We start from the raw sequence: 22472 nt of genomic DNA, 5'->3' as shown, positions 1-22472 counted from the left end.
GTATGCTACAAAGAAGTCAACAATACATAAAAAGTCATACATAAAATACATACTAAAAGGGCTTCTTAGTGTTGCTAATAATGGTGAAATTGTTAAAAAACTAGACCAACTACTTCCTTGTTGAACATGCCAAGGCACAAAATTTTGCCACTTTAAGGGTGGTTTTGTTAAAATAACAAGGAGAAAGGAAGTATAAAAATTGACAGATGTACCTGAATACTTGGACATGATTGGGACAATATTTATTTTCCAAATGCCCTTGTAAAATGAGCAATGCAAAAGCAATGCCCATTGACAGGGGTGGAAACACTGGGAATATGGAATATGTGAATCTCTGATGGTAACACATTAAAGTAGGCAAAGGTAAAGGATTTGTGGAATTTAGGGAATTCTGATAAATAGAGGTAGTCTGATGGGGCAGAATTTTTGCCACAATTCCTGGCTGCTGGAACAGATTGTCAGCTTGAAGAGCTGTATCCCATATTCGTTGTTTAATTATTACTTTAGCTCCCAAGAACCCAAGATGCTTTAGGGCTGGGAGGGTAAAAGCATAAAGTTCTAATTTTTCCTCAACAGCTCTCACCCACCCTGAGCGGTAATTATCTAAGAGAATTAATGATGGTAATCCAGGTGAGGGTGAAGTTTAACTCGAGCCAGAAACATATTGCTTGAAACCAGCCATGTGCTTCAAATGGAACTAACCCCAGCTTTACTCTGAGATATGGGCGCACAGCACAGAAAGCCCAGCTAACTATGAGATCTTTTAGAGGGACTGGAGATGCCAAGGTTTGTACCTGGGACTTTCAGCATGCAAAGTGTGTGTCCCATCCCAAGTTATGGCCCATGTGGGGTTATCTTTCTAATTTTTTTTAATATAAAGACTTTATTTATCTATGAAGCATGGCAATATCGAGCTATATGTAAGTTACTCTTTGCACAGCTCTCTGGCTGGTTCAGCTGACTTGGAACTCCCAATGTGCTGCTCCAGTCTTCGTCACACTTCTCTTTCAAGTGGCCCAGTAAGTAAAAGAGGATGGCCCTGAAGTCATTGTTCATAAGTAAGGACTACAGAAAGCTGTGATAGTTCTGGCTGGGGTGAGAGGAAGGTACTCAGTTCCTAAAACTGCTATTTCTTACGGCAACTAACTGGGGTGGTCTTACTGATTTGCTCCCTTCCAGTTGATCCTGCAACCTCCACAGCCTCCTGGCCTCACCTATTATCTGATCACTGGACAGAACATGGGGAGATCCACTTCCTTTGCAAGACTGCCACTAATGACCACTCCTTGTGTCTGCCCACACTTTGTTCATCATGTTCAATCAGCTACAAGCTACAAGTGATGCCAGACACATGTTTTTTAATGTATTGGGGACACAATTATACCTGGGAACTGTAGTTGAAAACAGCCTTATGTCCCTAGTGTGGGGAGGCAGGGGAGGGGAAGAGCTGATAGTTCATCTCTTGGTTGAGATTGCAAGAAAACCATTGCAAAGTTCCTCTCCCCCAGTGATCCTACGCGGCTGTCATTGAAAAACTCTTCCCTTCCCTTGCCTCCCTGTGCTAGGGACTTAATGCTGTTTTCAACTACAGTTTCCTGGTACCGTTGCATACCTGACACATTAAAAAACACGTGTCTGGCGTCACTTGTAGCTTAACCCTCAGAGGCAAACAAACAGTGTGATGAGAGGGAAAAGAACCTTGTTCCCCTCTTGCAATACTAACATACAACATTGGCTGGTGGGAGGGGTTGCTCAACCAACCCTTTGGCTGTCAGTCCCCCCCCCCCCCACCACACACACACCGCTAAGGGCCTGCTGTGAAGGTCAGGAGGTTTCACAGAGGTTTTTCTAACCTGGGGTTGTTAAGTGGAATTCTCTTAATTCTTCTTTGCTGAATTTCTTTCTGAAATCCAGCAATCTGTTTCCATTCCTCATCTCAGACAGCTTCAAATCAGTTCCTCTTTCCTAAAGAAGAAGATTCAATTATATTTCAAAGAAGTAATGTATATGATAATAAAGCTTCATCTGCCTGGATTACCTTTGAAGCGCTAAACAATGGTGAGCATTTTTCTGGGCTGAGTTGGTTCGAAAATATGACAGTGACAAATTATATAATCCTCACTGTAGACTCAAGGCAGGTTACATTATTCTCCTCTCATCCACTTAATCCTCACAACAACCCTGTGAGAGTGTATGTCTGACCCATATTCTTCCCCCCAAAAACTGCCCATAGCAGAGAGGGGATTCAAACCTGGTTCCTACAGATCCTGATCCAGCCCTGTAACCATTTTACCACACTGCCAGGGGAGAGTAAGGTAAAAACATAGGGCAACTTATGTTGCAATCCTGCTCCCCACAAAACCCACGATCCCCCCCAAAACAATCCTCCTCCCCCCAAACCAAATACCTTTTCTTCAGACCAACCAAAACGATACAAAATTGGTGTGCAAGCTGAAAGGGATGAAGTTACTAAAGGGCGCATAGAGGATCATTGTGTGGTATGAACAGAAACTACCCTATAACATGGTAAAAAATCCCAAATAACCTCAAGGATAATAACCTCAAGGATAAAACCCAAATAACCTCAAGGATTTCTCGAGGAATGAGAAATCAAAGAGATTCCTGTTTCAGAAGAAGAAAAGAGAATAAGATATATCCAAATAAGAAAATTTTGGAAAAAGAAACCTCCCCCCCATAACAACCCAGTTCTAGCCTCCTGCCACATGACCCCCATTTCCTATCACTGATCCCAAGTGCCTAAGTCTTATTTTTTTAAAAAAAAAACCTCTGGTAGACTGCCATTACTCCAGATGTTCATTAATAAGCCCCTGGAGATGCCTTGAACTTTCCTTGTAAAAAGAACAAAAGAACTCCAATATTGTCTGGGTTTAATCATGGTAACATGACTAAAGCAGTATGTTGCAGAGCTGAATGTGAAAAACCCCAGGCAGAAAACTGAAACTAAAAAGAAATGTGAATTAATTTTTGAGTTGAACAACCTTGTAAATTGTTAGTACTTTTGGTGGGTTTTTTTGGTGTTTAATTAAAGGAGTCTTGCTTCATTCTCCCTGAATTCTTTTTCCTAACATCTGAATTCAGGTGATTCTTCAATGCTACTAATACATTTTCTGTATACCTTTTAAATGTCTGGTTTAATGTATTTTTTAAAAATCAATTTAATTGCCTTCCTATATGTGAAATGTTGGTTTAAAAATTCTACTTCCTAAAGTTGTAAATTCACTGGCTACCATTAGCCTGCATTGTTTTAGCTTCATTCCTTATTGTAGGCTAGAAGACATGTGAATCCTTTCCCTTGCAAATCAGTGGGGCTTGAAAGGTTCTTTTCTGACCTCTGTATTTATTGCAAACCAAGTCTTCCCACACAGAGTGAATGTCAGAATACTGTTCTTGTCTTTTACTTGTTTTTAGAAATCAACCCATTTCTTTTTAAAATGATCAGTATGATTGTTTGTTTTCATCAACAGCGTTGTCCTTTGTGCTTGCAGCCAGGAGTACAGGACAAGGGGAGGGGGAGGCTGATAGATATCATGACTTTGAATGGTTTGGGTTCCACAGGCCTGAGGTTCAATCTGGACTCAAATGGTAGTTGGCTTTGCATGTATGTCTAGCTCAGAGGTTTAATCCCTGATTTAAGGAAGAAGAGTTAACTAGTTGCTGCAGCAGGCAAGAGGCTATTTGGTCTGCCCAAGAATCTCTCTCTTTTTTTTTTTAATAAAATTTTTATTGGATGAGGTAATATACAATCATTACTTAATACAATATATTTATCCAATTTAACTCTTCTACATGTCTATATACCCCACCCTCCCCTCCCCATTTTCTTTGTTGACTTCCAACAACACTCGAGCCCCCCGTTTATTTGTCTGCCCAAGAATCTCCATTCTTTTGGGTCCAGCAGACATTCTTCATAGCGATGCTTTGAATTTCATAATGAATGTGTTTGACAGTCGAATTTGCTATGTTTGGCTATGACTATTGGATGTGAGCTGATCACAAGGTCTGTTCACTTCTGAATGACTCAGATGCCTGCCAAACTGTTTTGCATCAAATCACACATGCACAAAAACACTGTTGATCAAACAGATCAGTAGCCATTAACGTTGCTAAGGACTAAGCAGACAAATGCCAAATGATAAAATTCTTTTTCAACACAGAATGTATTTATAATTGATTTATATTATTTGTAACTGATTTAACTGTCTATTTAAACACCCACAGTGTAGCAAGGTTGGGGGGTGGGTGGGAATTGGCACTTAATCAGGCTATGTGAGAATGCTCATGTGTAAAAAGCCGGTTGCATCATACTGTACTGTCAGGAAACAATACACTGAAGCAACTTGCCAAACTGCCACGAACAGGTTGATGAACAGTCGGTAAAAAAATTGTCTCTCTATTAGCAACTGGCAAACAGGACATGAGCTAAAATGGCAAGTGTTTGAGCATCCCTGTTTCTGCATTGGTGGTATGGTATGTATGTGTCTCAAGGCAGCTTATGAGTTGCCTTCAGATCCCTGCTGAGGAAGAGCTGATGAATCGTAGCATGCTGGTGAAAGTGATAGCAATGGTTACCATTCTTAGGGTAGTTCTATAACATACATTGCTATTCTCCTCCCACCTCCCCAAATAATATTGCCTTTCCTTTCCTTTTTCTCTTACCCAGGAAATGCAATTCAGGCTTTTGGCAATGGCACAGATATCGGCCCTCCCCCCAAGAACCCTCCGTTGCCCCCCGTCAGCCCCTCTCCCAAGATGGAGAAGAGTCCTCCTTTGCCAGATGATATCAATGACAGCAACACCATCTATGACACAAGTATGATCACCACTTGCACCTCCATTCAGGTAAGACAACTGTGATGGTGTACACATAGTTCTTAAGTGATTCTGCCGCCTAAGGCAAGGCACAAACTGTTTGCTTTAGTAAATCGAAGCACAATCATCTCAGAGACCCTCCAGTCTTGCAGGAGCCAGCAAGTCTTATTTTATTGCCAAGGTGTGATTTCAGTTCCAAACAAGATGTCCATGTACGTAATGTCTTTTCAGCTGACTTCCAAGAATAAAGTCTCTGCTTCTATGGCCATCCTGGAATCACACCCTTTGGTAGGAAGAGTGATGTGGGAATTTTGATGAACCCCCCCCCCCCAGATCAGCAGCTTTAATCATCACCATTGTGATGTCTTTGTGATTGGACTCAGAGTTGATTTTTTTGGCCTTCCAACAGGAGAGCCAGATTTGAGTCCAGTAGCACCATAAAAATTAACTAGATTTCCATGGTATGAGCTTTCATGAGTCAGAGCTCCCTTCATTAGATCTGACAAAGGGAGCTCTGACTCTCCAAAGCTCCTACCTTGGAAATCTAGTTGGTCTTTAAGGTGCTACTGGACTTGACTCTTGCTCTTTTATTACAGACCGACAGGACTACCCACCTGAAAGTACCACCAGGAGAGAGAAGAGAATGTACATGTTCTAATGTCCTTCCTAGAATATCAGGCTCTTGCCACCCAAAGTGTGAAACTCCAAAATGCAGAAGGAGCAGGAGGACTCCAAAGAGGGGGACTATGGACAATACAAATATTTTTCTCCTGTAGTGTGGCAGGTCTCAAGAGCTAAAGCCGAGGTGTGAACTCCCTGCCCTACTGCACTCAGGAGACATGGCCCTCTACTCCTCGTGGCTGCAAACTCTTTAAAGAAGCTCTGCCTACTCTCTGTGGCCTTGTTGGATGCTTGGTTGTTCCAGTCTGCTGTGGGTGCAGACTCCTCTCTTCAGCCTGGCGAGCAGATGCGAAGGCAGCAATGTCACCCTTGGGCAGCCTCTAATTAGATCCGGCATGCCTGAGAAATTACATCTTATGTTTCTCGTTACCGCTGCGTGAGACAATCAGCAGCTCAATTTCATGGTACAGTTGCAGCGCATCACAGGCCCAGTGCTGCCTTTGTGGGGACCTCTGCTGCTTTCTGTGGCAGAATCAGTCCTCCTCCTAAACAGCAAGTCTTGTGCGATGTGCAATATAATTCCGTTCCATCCATTAACACCATTGTTTGCCCCATTGGCTGTCTGATTCACTGCCTGCCGTGGAAACGGGGGCATTTATTACAAACCTGTTATCAGGGAGCTCTGCTAGGCTAAACCCCAATAATCATAGTTTTATCTCTGCATTGTTCGAACCTTTGATCTAAAGTACTGGCTGCCCCACCCAGGCCCATCCAATTCAGTAACAACAATCCAGATGCCTTAGCTCGTGCACCGATGGGCACAGAAGTGGGTGTTGGACTTGTTTGTTTCATTTATATCCTGCTTTTCTCCCCAGTGGGGACTCAAAGCAGCTTATATCATTCCTTTCTCCTCTATTTTATCTTCACAACAACCCTGTGAGGTAGATTAGGCTGAGAGTGTGACTGGTCCAAACTTCCATGGCAGAGTGGGGATTCGGACCTGGGTCTCCCAAGATCCTAGTCCAACACTGTAGCCACACTGGATTAAACTGTTCTCATTTTTCTGGTGGTCCTTCTTGATGATGCGGGGAGGTCAGGTCCATTTCAGAGATGTTGTCCTCATGGCATAAGAGCCAACCTTGTAGGGGGGGGGGAATCTCAGCAGGTTAGTAGCGTCTTGATTAGTGGTGCCACACACTTATGGAAGATCACACCTTGTACTGCACAATGCGTATGAGTATAGCATGCATTAAGAGAGTTGCCAGCTCCAGGTTGGTAAATTCCTGGAGCTTTTGGGAATGGTGGAGCTTGGGGAAGTCAGGGAACTCAGCAGCACATAACACTATAAAATCCACCTTCCAAAGCAGCCATTTTCTCCAGAGGAACTGATCTCTGTAGCCTGGAGATCAGTTGTAATTCTGGGAGATGTCCAGGTCCTACTGAGAGGTTGGCAACACTACTTACTATGGCAAACTCCTGTTTCCTGATGTGAGGGAAAATTCTCCTCAGTGAATGTTCTCTCTCGTCGTATTCCAGCTCTGTGTGCCTTGCTCCATTTACACCTCATCCTTGCATTGACAAAATGTACTCCTGCCCCCTGGAAATACCAAACATGTCCTTCCCTTGGGAAGATTATGATTTGATCCCTTTCCATCCTTATTAGTCTATGAAAATATCCCTGTCCACAAATTACTGTGAACACATGTACAATCTGAAGAAGAGGCCTCTGACTCTTGAAAGCTTATACCCGGAAAATCTTGTTGGTCTCTATGGTGCCACTGGCCTCAAATTCTACAATCTGTGTAAATTTTGATTTTTCTTTATATGTGCGTATCCTTATGTTAGACTCAGTGCATGTACAGCTAAACATGTGATTGAATCTGTACATTTATCCTGGTACTGGACCCCGGTTTCATTTCTAACATGGATGCACATTGGCTGTTTCTTACGAACAAATGTTCACAGTCACATTTGGACAGGGCTGATATCATTCACCCCTCCACTCCAAACGCTTCTACATTTATGAAGAATGTGCAGTATTTGTACAATAAATACCTTCTTCCTTTCCTCACCTCCAAATGTGGGAATCCAGCAAGGTGGGAAGGTCTGTGCAAGGCACCCAGGGAACTAAAGATGGGAACACTCTCCTTCTGATTTCCCCTGCAAACCTTTTCTGACAGTTCTGCTGTGTGGCACGCACATGAAGTGACTGCACTGTTCAAACAAGCAGGCTGCCGCCAGTTCCCCCCCCACCAGAGCAGGTGCCTTGTAATTGCAGGTCTGTGATGGGAATGAAAATTGTCCAGTGCCCTTGTGCAGCTGGCTGCACAAGGACAGTGGAAACTGCCAAAGTTAAGCTTGGGTGGCTGAAGGAATGGCTGACAGCGCCATGGCTGCTCTCAGGGGCAATGCTGGTTGCACAAGGAGCATGAGTCAGAATGTAGATGCAACTCGACAGACTTGGCTGAAAAACAGAATGACCTTTGTGAATCCATCCAGATGCGATAGCAGGGGCGGGGGGGGGGGGTTGTAATCTTTAATTCTGCAAATTGGAAGCGGAATGTGAGGGGAAGGAAGCCATCTCGGAGTTTTCAAGGGAGATTACCCACCTTCACACCCTGTGCATGGTTTGTAACTGAATTTTCTCCCCATGCAAAATTGTATGAAATTGAGGGGAAGGTTCATTGTATGAACAGTAGCATGGCACGAATGCGATTTTTGTGTGTGTTACTTGTAGAGGTCCTGAAGGACATCTGTCTTTTAGGATTTTAATGGTGGGGGGGGGGGGAGAGTCTTGAAACCAAAATAAATCTGCATTTGAAAAAAAAATGGAGGGAAAGTGATGCTTCTTTGATGATTTGCCGCAAAAGAAGAGGGAAGTGACTTTACTGGGGGGAGGAAAGTTAAAGGAGAAATTCTAAGCAATTATACTATCTGACTATTAAATATAGTATTAAGCAATAGAGGTGTTATTATAATAATTATAAAGAATTATAAGGATAGAAATTAATTAGTTTTATTTCTGGCAGATAACTGTTCAACGGAGAAATTATATAATCAAAACAGAATGAATATAAGAAAGGTGGAAAGAAATATATAGTAACATACAGAATATGAGTTAAATTGTTTAACCTGTGCCGAATGTACATTGTGTTCATAGAAGTACTCAGAAATATGCAGTGTATGGGTCAAATTGATTGATTATTGCCGGCAGATAATTGTATAATGGAGAAATTATATAATTAAAATATAATGAACATAAGATAGCTAGAAGGAAGTAAAGAGTAACATATAGAGTATAGGTTAAATTGATTGACTTATGTCGAATGTATATTATGTTTATAGAAGTACTTAAAGTCATGTAGAATGTGAGACAAATTGTTTGTCCCATATTGATGAGACTAGAATGTGTAAGATAGAGTATAGAGTACAAAAAATAGATAAATGATTATTATTATTAAAGGGTATATGCCAGGAATGTAATGTCTAGTTGATAAGTTAAGTGGGAAAGGGAACAGAGATAGCACGGTGTTATAATAGACAAGCTTAGAAGAGAGTGAAAGTATATGTTTATTAGAATAAAATAAGTATGAAATGAGTAGGGGGAAAATGGATAAGGGGTTGGAAAACTGTTGGAAGTCAACAAAAGGGGGGGAAAGGGAGGGGGTTAGAACTGGAATATTTAAAGGAAATGGATTGTAATGAACATAATATTGATTGATTTCTAATCCAATAAAAAATTTTCAAAAAAAAAATGATTGCCACTTTACTCATATGCTTCCCAATAGTGAAACGTAAAAGAGAAGCTTTGAATGTGAATCACGACTGTCCTTTCCCTCTCAGCCTTCAGAGGGATTTCTTCAAAGCTTGGATGGCTCAGAAGTCTCTGCTGAAGGATACAGAGATGCTCCCTCTGACAAGCATTTGCACCCCTGTAATCGAAATGAAGAATCTGTCTGTGATTAAGGAAGACGGAAGTGAACAGGGGAATTTAGTTGCCCGATATCTACATTCCAAAGTGGCCACTCTGTCATGGACAGTTTGGTTCAGAGGCCTTGCACCTCCCTTTCTTTGGCTGTATCCCATAGGTCCCTTTTGCCTTCTTGCATGGGGTGAGTAGCAATTACTCCCTCTGCAGTCAGATGAGTGGTAGCTTCTGCACTTTCCTCCCCCATTTTAGATCCCTCTCCTGGAAATAGATTGAGGCATGGAAAGTCACCTCAGTTCTTATCCAAGGGGTGTGGCTTCTGAATCCCCCATCCTTTTGGCAGCCCAGGGAAAAAGCTCTGCTGGGCTCTCCCAGCATCCTTGCACGACTTTCTAAAAGCCAGATGCCGTTGTGGTTTTCCTAGCTGTGAGAGAACCATCATGGCAGCTGTCACCTGGACAGGAAAAGAGAATGGCTGTAAGCAGGGCTTTTCTTCTGGGAAAAGAGGTGGTGGAACTTAGTGGGTTGCCCTCAGAGAAAATGGTCACATGGCTGGTGGCCCCACCCCCTGATCTCCAGACAGAGGGGAGTTTAGATTGCCCTTCGCGCCACCGAGCGGCGTGGAGGGCAATCTAAACTCCCCTCTGTCTGGAGATCAGGGGGCGGGGCCACCAGCCATGTGACCATTTTCAAAAGGTTCCAGAACTCTGTTCCCCCACGTTCCCCCTGAAAAAAAGCCTTTGCTGTACGGAGTGGACACTAGTAAGGGAAGGCTTGGGGGGGGGGCGGAGTGGGCAGAGAGGAGGGGAAGGTGAAGGACAGGTGGGAGAGCATTGGAAAGGCAGCCGTAGTCTTGTGCTACATGGATTCCACTGGCGGGATTCTGGTTTGCAGTTTTGATTTTGCAGAGTATAGTTCTGTGAGAAGGGAGGGAAATCCATCCCCCTTGCTGAATTTTGACGCACTGGTTTCCTGTCAGGTCATTCAGTAACCGCTTTCCCTTTCCTTTGCGTTTGTGAACTGGCCCATAGTTAACCCAAACTGATGGTCCTCATAGCAAGAGATGCCTCACTCAGCACCCTTCTTGGAAACAAGATGACATGCTGACAATTCATTTCCTAAATGAGCAGCCAGAGGAGGAAGGAAGGGTCATCTGCTGGCTGATGTTTACCTCAAGGCACAAATCCCTTTTAAAGGCAGGAATGCAAGTGACTTAGGATAATTTTCAGCTAAGTTGTAAATATTCTGTATTTTTTATCTTATCTGTTGTGGCAGTTGGAAGGACTAACAAAGGAACTAATTAACTTGGCTGGCCTCATGCTGTGCTGACGCTCCTTTTCTGATTTGTTAGGCTTTATCCTAAATGCACAATTCCTTTAAAAGTGTTCCCTGGAAATGAAAATTTTTATCTGTGGTGGTTTCCAGAAAAATGGGATCTTTCTTTCACGGCATCTTGAAAATAGTTTAAGATTTCAGTCTGTTTGATGTTGGCGGGCCTGGGAGATAGAAGTCCTCCTGGATGATTAAAATGTTGCAGAGCTAGCATGGTGTAGTGGTTAGAGTGCCACGCTGTGATCCAGGAGATCTAATTCAGAATCCCCACATGCTCATGAGGTCCCTCTCTCCCAGCCTAATCTACCTCACTGGGTATTTATTGTGTGGATAAAAAAATGGAGAAGGGGAGAAAGACCAACATTGTAAACCACTTTGAGTGCCTGCTGGGGAGAAAAGCAGGATATAAATATCTTCATGAATAATAAATAGGACAACTTGCAGAGTTACATAGACCAAATTAGATAGGGTTCTGCTCCGCAAGAAACACTCAAATTAAGACCAAGAATGTGGAAAATGGGGAGAGGGCCTGCAATTGGGAAGAAGAATTAAAGGGTCAAGCCAAAGGCCTTTAAAAGGCTAGGTGAAGAAATGGAACAGGGAGTCTATTTTATCTTGTACATGCATGAGATTAAAAGGCTGAGTTACAGTCCATGCTTGTTCCCTTGGCATGTGTCTGACATGTCAGGACAAGTTTCCCATATGACAGGTAAGTTTTTTCATGGCATGCAGTTGTAATGATGGGGAAAGCTTTAACTTCTGAATTTCAGTTTCAGTGCTTTTATTTAGATCACAGGAATTCCTGCTCTGCAAACCAAGCTGGCAACCTGCTTGGGGCAGGGCAAATAAGCCCTCTTTTTCATAGTTCCAGCCAGGGGTGTGGGCCTGGGTGAAATCAACAGGTAGGGATTGATAGTCTATTGGTAGCAGCTATTCATCACTCAGGTGGAGGCTGGAGATCTCCTGGAATTACAGCTGATGTCCATCTGACAGAGATCAGTTTCCCTCAAGAACGTGGTTGCTTCAGAGTGTGGACTGTAGGATATTATATCCTGCTGAGATCCCCCCTCCCCAACCCATGCCCCCAGGCTCCACCATCAAATCTCCAGGAAGTTCCCAACCTGAATTTGGCAACCCTCCCTCCCTCCTCTCCCTAAACCCAACTGTCTCCAGTCTCTACCCCCAAATCTCCAAGTATTCTCCAAGCATGTGTTCTCTGTCATAACCATTGTGGTGTATTTTGCTTCTCTCTGTGAGATGAAGACCACCCCCACCCCCTGCTCGCACACTTCAATGCCAGTGTCCTTCTGTCTCCACAGGAACATGGGACGAAGCTAAACAAGTCCAAAGAGCAGAGTCTTTGCTTCTCAGAGGTACGTCTCTCTGGCAGCTGAAACCAGGCCTAGTCAATGTTTCTGGCGAGCAATACATCACAACTTCAAGGTCTTTTTCTTGCTCTTTCATCAGCATATTGGTGAAATTAGTATATTCTCTTCCCACTTTGCACTTACTTCCATTTAATTTTGTTTTCCATTTTGTTTCTCCATTCATCATTTGGAAAGGTCCTTTTGAAGCTTCTTACAGTCCCTTTTTCACCATCCTAAACAATTCTGTGTCATCTGCAGATGTTGGTATCTCATTATGCATCCCCAGTTCCAGGTCCTTTATAAGTAAATAAAATAGCCTCAGCCCCATCACAGAGCCCCTGAGGGACTCCAGCGCTCACATCACTTTACTGCAAAAACTGCTCATTTTATTCCCATCCTCTGCTTTCTCTTGTTTAACCAGTTAGGTTATATCCTCTTATCCCATAACTTTTAAATCAATTCAGAAGTTTTTTATGAGGTAGCTTGCCAAAAGGTTTTTAGAAATCCAAATATACATCTACTATGTGTCTACATACTTGTTGACACTTTCAAAGAATTCTGAGACAGGTCTTCCAGTTACAAAAGCTGACAAGCAAGCTGCATTCTTCTGTGTTTTACAATTCTGTCTTTAATATAACTTTCTTCCATTTCACCCAGCACAGATATTAAGCTTAGTGATCTGGTCTATAACCCTTCTCCCCTTTTAAACATTGGTGTGAAATTGACTATTTTCCAGTCTTTTGTCACAGAGGCTGTTGTTAAAAAAATCAGCAGTTTCATTTTTGAGTTCTTGGGTGTGTACAATTTGGACCTAGTGATTTGTTAATTTTTATTATTTCATTTAGCCCTACAACTTCCTGGGCACCTGTGTATGAATCAGTTCTTCATATCTCCCCTCTGAAAAATGTATTTCAGAGACAGAGGTCTGCCCAACATCTTCCACAGTGAAAGCAAATGCAAAGAATTTGTTCAGCTTTTTTGCAGTCTCCCTGTCCCCCTTCAGCAATCCTCACACCTTTGCCATCTAATGACCCACCAACTTTGTCTGCTCTGTTTCTAAGGCATTTAAAGACGTTCTTGTCACTTGTCCTAATGTTTCTAAAGAACGTGTTCCCTAAGAGAGCAAATTAAGCAGGCTGACTCAAAATCCCACTCAGGTTTATTCAGTGGGGCTTGCTCCCAGGAAAGTGTTTTTAGGATTGCACTGTTAATTACCTTTTGGTGTACCTTGCCTTAACATCATTTTGCATTTATTTTGCCTAAGTTTAGTCATTCTCAAAATTTCCTCTTTTGGGCTAGACTTTGCCTTTCCCAAAGAGTCCTTCTTGCCTTTTATAGCTTCCTTGACTTCACACATTAACTGTGCTGGCTGATTCTTTACAATGCTTCTCCCCTTCCTAATCAATAATATATGTTCTAGCTGAGGTGCTAGTGTTATGATTTTAAATAATCTCCTAGCACCCTGAGGACATTTTACTCTTCTTCCTCTTCAAATTCATTTTAACTAACCCCCTCAATGTATTGTCGGAGGCTTTCACGGCCGGAGAACGATGGTTATTGTGGGTTTTCCGGGCTGTATTGCCGTGGTCTTAAGACCACAACAACCATAATCCCCTCAACTTTCAGTAGTTTGCCTCTTTTACAGATAAATGTGACTGTTTGAAGCTTTCCAAGTAACTTACTGCTTATGTGTATGTTGAATTTGATAGCCCCATGGTCGCTGTTCCCTAGTGGTTGAGCCACTTTTATCTCCCACACTAAATCACAGGTACCACTCAGTATCAAACCCAGGGTCACCTCCTCTCTAGTGGTGGAGAGTGCTATCAAGTCATAGCTGACTTATGGCGACCCCTGGTGGGTTTTCATGGCAAAAGACTAACAGAAGTGGTTTGCCATTGCCTGCCTCTGCAACCCTGGTCTTCACTGGCAGTCTCCTATCCAATTACTAACCAAGGCCGACCCTGCTTAGCTTCTGAGATCTGATGAGCTTGCCTGGGCTATCCAGGTCTGGACACCTCCTCTGAAGTCAGCTTTATAAATTTGCCCACAGTTGTAGGAGTGAATTTGGGAGAACCCTGCCCCAATATGGTATGCCCCTCCATTGAATTCCCAACTTTCATTTAAAAAAAAAGGTCTCTAGACCTTTTTGTTGCAGAGATATAAGGGAAAACATGCAAGGAATTTTAGTCCTGATTGGCTGGAATAGAATGGGGGTGAAGACACTGCAGTTTAGTCAGTTAAGCTCTTCTTGACCATATCTGCTTCTTTTCTACCTTGTTTCTGTTGTGTACTTCCTATTTAACAGGCGAACTTATAAAGCCTAAGCATACATTGTGGGAGAACGGAAGGAAAACAGATGCAGTTTTGTAGCTGGTCACCTATAGGAGTGGGCCTGCATAAGCTATTAGAGCAGGATGATTCTGAGTCTCAATGGGCAAGAACCAGAAAAAGTCTTAGTTAAATATTTCAATTTGAGTTGTCCATCAGAGATACGCCAGTGTTGTTCAAAATGAACCAATGAGTTTGGATTTTTTTGGATTTTTTTTGTTGCGTCCCAGTACAACAATTTCTGGCATCTTTTAATGCTCACGGTGATAAGTGCAGTTGCCAACTTTAGGTTGGAAAATTCCTGTAGACTTGGGGTGGAGCCTGGGGAGGGCAGGGTTTGTGAAGGAGATGGGCATCAGCGAGTATACTTCCATAGAGTCCACCCTCCAAAGCAGCCACTTAAATTTCTCATTGAAAAGATTTCTCATAAAAACTTTAAATTGAACAGCAATTTCCAATGAAATAAAAAATTAACAGAGAGCAAAAATCTTATAAAATGCATTTATCTTTAATGACACTGATTTTTTTTAATGAAGATTAATTTGGTTTTTAAAGTACATTAACATAGCAATTATATACAGCAAGCCTCTTCAATGTATATTGGAACTGGAAGCAGATTTCTCAGCAGTTAGATCTAGGATGACTTGATAACATTTGAGCATAATACTAAAATGGCATGTACTTAGCACATTTCAAAGGCTCCAAGTCCAGATGTGCAGAGGAACATCATTTGCTTCATTTCCAAGCGCCTTTCCCCCTTAATATTTTGCATTTGTGTCCTTTAGTATTATTATTATCGCACCTATTTGGACTCTTCCTCCTCCCCTTCTTGAGTTGTTTCCATTAGCTTCAACAGGCAACACATTTCTGCCTACAACTTCCTTGGTTTTCATCCAAATGAGATGAAATTTTCAGAATTTTTTGCCCCCATCTGCCAACTTGTAAGCAGATAGGACAATGCTTTGCCATTTTATAGGCAATTAAATGTCTCACTTGCAAAACAGGCAGAGGCAGACATTTGACAATCCAAGAAAACAGGTGGTGAGCACAAAGAATATGTACTAATAGGGATCTTAACTGTTTGTATCTCCAGTGTGTGGTGTGGAGTCTATTTTTAAACATAATCCAAGCATGTCACTAATAATGGGAGCTAGACCCTGGCTTCTCCCTTGCACAGCTTTGTATTAGCAACAATATCAATGACAACAGTGCACTTAGATACTGCTCTTCTAGATAGATTATTGCCCCACTCAGAGCAATGAACAAAGTCAGTATTATTATTATCCCTACAATGCTACTGGGGGGCTGGTGCTGAGAGGTGTGGCTTACCCAAGGCCACCTGCCGTAGTGTGATTTGAACCAGCAGAGTGCTTGAGTGGCTCAGTAGTAGACTGTCTGCTTTGCACACAGAAGGTTCCAGGTTCAATCCCCAGCATCTCGAGTTAAGGGAATTGGATAGTATGGATCTGAAGGTCTCTCTACCTGAGACTTTGGATAGCTGCTGCCTGTCAGAGTAGACAGTGCTGACTCAGGAAAAGGGGGCTTTGTGTGTTCAACTGTGTTCCAGTTACTCTGGCTAGAGAAAAGTGGTTTAAGCACCAGAATACCTTGTAGGAAGGGGGCAGAGTTTGACTCTGTTTGCTCTTACTTTCCAGTTTTGTTTAAAAGAATCCACTGTCACTTGCTTTACAGGAGGTTGCCTGTGTTATTTTTCTCTACCAGGACTAGTAGCAGTGGAGCAGAGGAGGGAATTTTCATGAAATTAAAAAATGTGGAGAGATATTCCAGATCCTGAATTGGCAGCTCTTGGCCACAGAGAGATCCTGTCCTTTGCCATTACTGTTCTCTTGCATTTTACCCTCTCCCAAGTTGTTAAGGCTGAAACTACTCTTTGACTAAGTAAACGCGCAACCCCACTGAGTACACTGCTGAGCTGATCCTGGTTTTTTTGTGCCCTCTTCACCCTACAGAAATCGCTGACCACCGATCTCATGCCAGAACAGAAATTTGTGGACACAAAGGGATCCAGCAGTCGACATTGCATCTCGGGGACCCTCTCTGCTCTCCCCTTTCTCCTTGTGAAAGTGGCTTTGTAAAGGAAAAATGGATTGAGGATGCCCAGGGGGAAGCAAAGTGAAACACACAGACACATACACGCACACGCACACGCACACACACGAACACACACAGAGTCTTTCTCTTCCTCCCCCTTTCTCTCTCTCTCTCTCTCTCTCTAACACACACACACACGCAGTTTCACCTGCCAGAACTCTCCTTTGGCTTATTCTCTTCTGGAGTGTCAGCTTTTGAGAAGGCATAATATTTGCAGAAGGTGGTGCAAGACACTTTTAATGGTGCAAGAAGAGCTATGCAGAGAGAAGCCTGAAAATGCGGAGAGACCCCAGCCTGGGAATTTTGGCTAATTTCTTTTTAAGCATTGTTGGTTCCAAGTGTCCTAAGCAAGAGTCATGTCAAAAGGGAATCCAAATTGTATTCAGGAGAAATGCACCTGTCTTTGGAAACACCTAGAGTCTGATGCTGCGAGGAGAGACTTAGCGGAGTGTGCAGGAAGAGTCTCAAATTGCCACGTTGCTCTGCAGGGCAAAAGGCAGCAAACCTCTTGTCTAGTCCCCCCACCCTTACCTAGTCTCTCTCTGCTGCTTGAGAATTTGGTTTCCTTCCTGTCCTAAATCAAGTCTGGCTTTCATTGATCCCCAGGGGACCCACAGAAGTGTCTTAACTCTCCAGTGTGTCTTGGGGAAACCTTCAGTAAGGTGAAGATTTGAGCAGGGCTTCTGCTGGTCTGCTGCTGCTGTGGCAACCTACAGGCTGGAAGTCCTGCCACTGAACACAGCCACGCCTTGTGAAACGAGGAGAATATTTGCCAGTTTTTAGGGAGATTCTCTTTCTACTGTTGTTTCTGCCCCCTAACACACCATTTTTCTAAGGTTTTAAAGTCTGAGGGAAAAAACCCTGCCTTCTGTTACAAGGTTGCCCCTGAGTGATGTCCTTGGGGAAACATTTTTTCCCCTTTCTGTTGGGTTCTAGTGGGATGAAAGTAGCTCTATCTGGCAGCCAAATGTACTTTATTTTCTGAGTTCCCTTTCCACTGATTATATACATATCTAGCATATGTATATATAGAGACCTGTATCTCCATATACGTATGTATATACATAACCATATACATTTACCAAATGGCTTTCTTTTCCTTTCCTTTTTTAAATGATAAAAAGCAACAACAATATCAACAACAAAAATGTATTATTGTAAAGTTTATTTTTTGTAAACGTCTACCATGGGGGTTGGGGGAACCACCCCAGGGGCAATACAGAGATCTTAGCAGCCCTGTTGACACTGGGGCATTGGCAGAAGAGGAGCAACTGGAATGCTTAACCGATCGCTAAAATAAACATAACAAGATGCAAACTGTCTGCTGCTTTGTTCACTGGCCCTTCCCCACATTCCCATCTTCCTTGCCAGGAAGAAAAATGGACTCCAGAGCATAAAGCACATGTGGGCCTTGTAGGAAGAAGGCCCGTCCCCAAGATTGCCTTTACAAAAAAAGAAATGAGTTCCATTTGCTTTTCTCTGTGTGAATGCCACCTTGGGGAGGGAGGGAGGCGTGGGGTTACATGACATTGCAGGGAGTTACAAATTAATGGATGAATTCATCTGCTATGACAACTGTATAAAGGACTTGAGGTCCATTGAAATATTAATGGGTTCCCCTGGATCCTGTCAAGCACTCCTGTGCTGAGAGTTCCTGACTGAAATGTAGATTCTCAGACATATGGGGGCCCAATCCAGATCACAACCATGGCCGCTGTGGTGGCTTAACCCTGCAGCATTTTCCTTACCTGAGGTTCTCCCAGGGGCCAAATAATGGCCATTTTCACACTACTTACCGGCCATGGAACATCACGCCAAGCTCCTCGAACGACAGCGTCTTCCTGGAGCGATTTTGCAGTTCTTGTGCAAAATCGCATTAGGAAGACGCTGGCCTTCCAGGAGCTTGGCGTGATGTTCCGTGGCTGGTAAGCAGTGTGAAAACGGCTAACGGCTCCTGAAGGCTGATTCAGGAAATGGTGCAGGGGAAACTGTGGAACACATTCCACAGCTGCATTTGGCTACATCCTAACACTGGCCTCAATACCCACAGTTATGGGTGATGGATCACCATAGCCTGTCTCCACTTACTTTTGGAAGATGGTGTGATCCACTATGCTCCATGCTCGTGTTGAAATATTATGCAAATAATGTCATTTTCATAACTATAGGGACCCAAGTTGTAATACCTCACAGTGAGTATATGAATTAGTTTTGGAAGTTGTAGAATGAGTCACCAACTTTGATGAACATGTGGGTACTTTTGGAATTCTGAGGAAGGGCCATGGTACAAACACAAAAGGGCTGCCATGGAGACAGGGCCAATCTCAAAACGCTCACCACAGGAAGGCACTCATAAAATGAGAGATTCCAAAAATGTCAGAAATGTTTGAGTCAAGCATTGTCCTTTGACAAGGGCAGTTGCTTCTGAATGGGTGTGCCTTACTGATGCTAAGGTGATACTTCCTGGGGTGCTCTGCAATACCACTTGCCCCTAAGGATGTGGGAGAAAGCCAAGATCAGCTCTTTGCTTTGTGGAAGAGATGCTGTTTGGTTTCACTTTTGAACTGTTAGGGTTTCTTATTTATGTGGCCACAGATAGTTTTCTAAGTACAGTAACATAAAAAAGTCTGTTTGTGGCTAGGGGTGTGCAAAATGGTACAAATGAGCCAAAAATACACACAATGGTCACCGTTTTGATGGTTAAAGTGGCTTCTGGAATGGTGGAACAAAATCAGGGAACGAAGCTGTAATGACTCTTCCCATACCAAAAAGTTTATTTGTTTTGTTTTGGTTCTTACATGTGTAGCAGCAATGCAGGCAGGCAGGCCAGCCAGGCAGTGTGGGCCAGCAGACAGCATCTTGTTTTTCTTAATGGCAAACTCTGTCTGCATTCAACCAGTCAGATCCCAAGGGGAGATACTGAGCCCTAGTGTAGTGTTATGTGGTGTCTCTCTGTTGGTGAGAAGGGGGATATGCATGTTGCACATGAGTGCATTTTATCTTTGGTGCCTCCTGGTCAATGGCATTGAGCAAGAGGCTGGCTTGTCCTCATAGGGTATGGGGTCAATTCAAAAAAGGGCTTGCTTTGCACTGAGGAGGGGAGCAGCAGATGGCATGCTACCATCAGCGCCACTTCACCAATCCCTTTCTGTGTGCTTTTACGCAAAATGCAAGGAAAGACCAACAAGCAATGTGCAACATCCGTGTGGGCATGCACATGCAGGTTTGAGGAGGGAGGGGTTCTCTCCAGCCTCTGAGTCCCAGGCTGCCATAAAGATTCATGTTATGCAGATTAGAGTGAAGATTTCTTGGCCTTCATCCTCCAACTCTGGGCTAACAGTTTTAGTTGGAAAATGTAGATTGGGTGCCCACTGCCCACTCTTCCACCTTTATTGGTAAAAAATAGAGAAAATGAAAAGGGCGCCAGCCTCCCATTCCATTAACAAAACAAAACCACCACCACCCCGCTTCCAATCTCACTGTTTCCAACTGTTTCAGGAAGGTGAGGTATCACCGGAGGCTATGGGTGAAACATGGACAGCATGGCAGCAGTGCCCCTAATGTTGCTCTGGCAGTGTTTTATCATGTTTCGGATATGGCGTGAAACATTATGGCCTACTGTCAAGTCAAGATAGATCAAGGGTCAAACAGAAAGGATCATGGTAATGTGGAATGCACGGTTTGCTCTGATCAAAATCACAGTAACTTTTGAAGAACAACAGGTGCTCAGAGGCAGAGGGCATCAAGTGAAGGGCCAGTCCCAGTTCCACCAGGTCTCTCCACTGTGACAGCAGGTCCACTGTGACAAGAAATCTGATGCTGAGATGAAGGTCTTTATTGGGAGCACTTTGCTCTTAATTTTGAAGCCTGGGAAGAGCTATGCATTCATTGCACTTTCCAGGCTTTTCAGTCCTGGAGTGGAGCTGGACGGAGCTCATTCAGATCCAGCTGCGAGAGGCTCCTCCTGAGCGTCAAAAGGAGACTCGTCCCTTGTTGTGCAAAGGGAACCTTATGCAACTAGAAAGCTCAGGGAAACATGGCATCAGCTGACAACAGTAGGACACAAAAGTAACTTACTGACATGATCATAAAGCAGGAATGTTTTTTTAAAATTTCTATGCACTGTACTGTGATTGGCAATGGGACACTCTCCCACCGCTGTTGCTTTGCCAGCCAGTTTCCAGCCATTGCGTGTGCCCACCAAAACTTGTTGGATCAATGGGTTTTTGGACTAGGAGGAGGAAACTAATGGTTGGTATAGCATTTGTAAGTTTTTCTTGGTGAACAAAGCCTTGTTTCCCTAACGCCCCTTGAAAAGAACAGTGTGTGCATGCACAGCTGCCCAGCACTCACCTTGGGGTCTGTGATTGAACCTCGTTGTGTGTGTGCAAAAAATCAGTGGGTCAATCAATTATTTGAAGAAAGGGCTGTGTTCCGAGCAATTTTGGTACCATTAACTGCAAAACTAACTGCCCTAGAGCTTCATTTCACCAACCCCTCCCTTTAAAAAACAGTGTGTGCCTGCACCTAACACAGGCTGAAACTCATGAAAACGAAAAAACCCAAATGGATTAGATCTGAACAAACTGATAACAAAGAGGAGTTAATCCGAGCCGTGGATCCAAAACTAAAACAGAAATTTTCTTGCTGTACATTCCTATTTTTGGCCAGCCAAGTGGGCATGGCTGTGCTGTAGCTGTGCGATGAGTTCAATGTTTTGCTAGTCAGTTAACCAGCAGTCAGCTGATTTTTTCCTACTCTATCCCCAAGATTCAAGAAGCAAGTGGACATCAGGAAGGACATTGGTGGGCACCACATTGGGAATCAATGTGCTGCAAGTTCATGTTCACTACTCTGTCTTGGCTGCTCCTTGCTTGTTTCCCAAATTAGCCTCACAGAGCAGTAACAATACATTCCAGAGTCAATTTCTCTGTCCACATCACAAAATCTGCCCTCACATTTGCACCTTCTAGTGTTAACATGAATATACAAAAGTGGCATGCAAGGCAGCTCAGATTTCCTAGACTGTAGTAGCTAGGAAATTGAAATAGGGCGGGGAAGAGGAAATTGAAACAGGGAGGGGAAGTAAGCCAAAGTACTACTATTTAATATACTCAGCCTCCAAGCAAACAGCTGAGAAGGAGGCTGGCCAGGCACCATAAATAGGAATATCAAAGGAAATGCCATAGAACAAGTAAAGAACTTCCAATATTTAGGTATCTTCTTATAATTCCAAATTTTCAATGCATTTGACTTCAGCAGCTATTTTGGCAGAGAGAAGTGCAAATGCTATCCTTAGATTGTTTAGAAGGAAGGGTGCCGGCTTCCTCCCTATGGCTTTAAAAATCTATCAAGCAAAATCATTGGCACAACTTTTATATGGCTCATAGATCGGTCCCTTTGTCAACTTAAAGACCCTCGAAACCATCCAATTTAAATTTCTTAGATCCCTCTTTGGTGTACCTAAATGTACTTCCAATGTAATACTCAGGCAAGAGGCTGGTCTACCCAGAGTAGAAATAAAAGTCTGGGAACAAGCAATATCACTACAAGCCAAAGGGCCTAATATCTTTCCTTCTGGCCTCGGACCCCTATCCTATTTGGTCTACACAAATTCTTAATAAGATTAAACAGATTGGTTTAGTTCCAGAAGATCTCTTTTATGGAGGCCTACAAATGGCAAGAAGTTCTTGATATTGAATTACAAAATGAAGAAGCTCTGCTGCCCAAGAACTTCAAATGTTTAAAATCCAGCCCCAGTTTTACTGCTGCTTCTTACCTTTCCAACGTGAGCCTTGCAGATGAGCATTCTCCAGAGCTTGATTTAAGGCACTTCCTTCCACCGTATTGCAGAGTAAATTTGATCGTGTGCCAATGCATGAACACCTATGCCTATGCATGACCAACATGGTGGAATCGGTCACTCACGTCCTCTTATACTTTGAACTATATAA

The 22472-nt window shown here is 43.2% G+C and overlaps 1 protein-coding gene across 2 annotated transcripts in view; it reads left to right on the top strand.

Moving 5' to 3' along the window:
• GFRA2 (GDNF family receptor alpha 2) overlaps positions 1-17838 on the top strand; it is a 94932-nt gene extending 77094 nt beyond the window's left edge. The window contains exons 7-9 of one of the 2 annotated variants that reach the window (XM_054997786.1): positions 4682-4860; positions 12031-12084; positions 16377-17838. In XM_054997786.1, coding sequence (XP_054853761.1) covers positions 4682-4860; positions 12031-12084; positions 16377-16502 — 359 coding nt within the window. In that variant the 3' untranslated portion in view covers positions 16503-17838. The remainder of the gene's footprint in view (positions 1-4681; positions 4861-12030; positions 12085-16376) is intronic. The other variant, XM_054997787.1, reaches the window with a different exon arrangement.
• Positions 17839-22472: the final 4634 nt, after the last annotated feature.

Source organism: Eublepharis macularius, chromosome 14 (assembly GCF_028583425.1).
Source record: "Eublepharis macularius isolate TG4126 chromosome 14, MPM_Emac_v1.0, whole genome shotgun sequence".
In the NCBI taxonomy this organism is placed as follows: Eukaryota; Metazoa; Chordata; class Lepidosauria; order Squamata; family Eublepharidae; genus Eublepharis; species Eublepharis macularius.
This window is presented reverse-complemented; position numbering and strand designations above follow the sequence as displayed.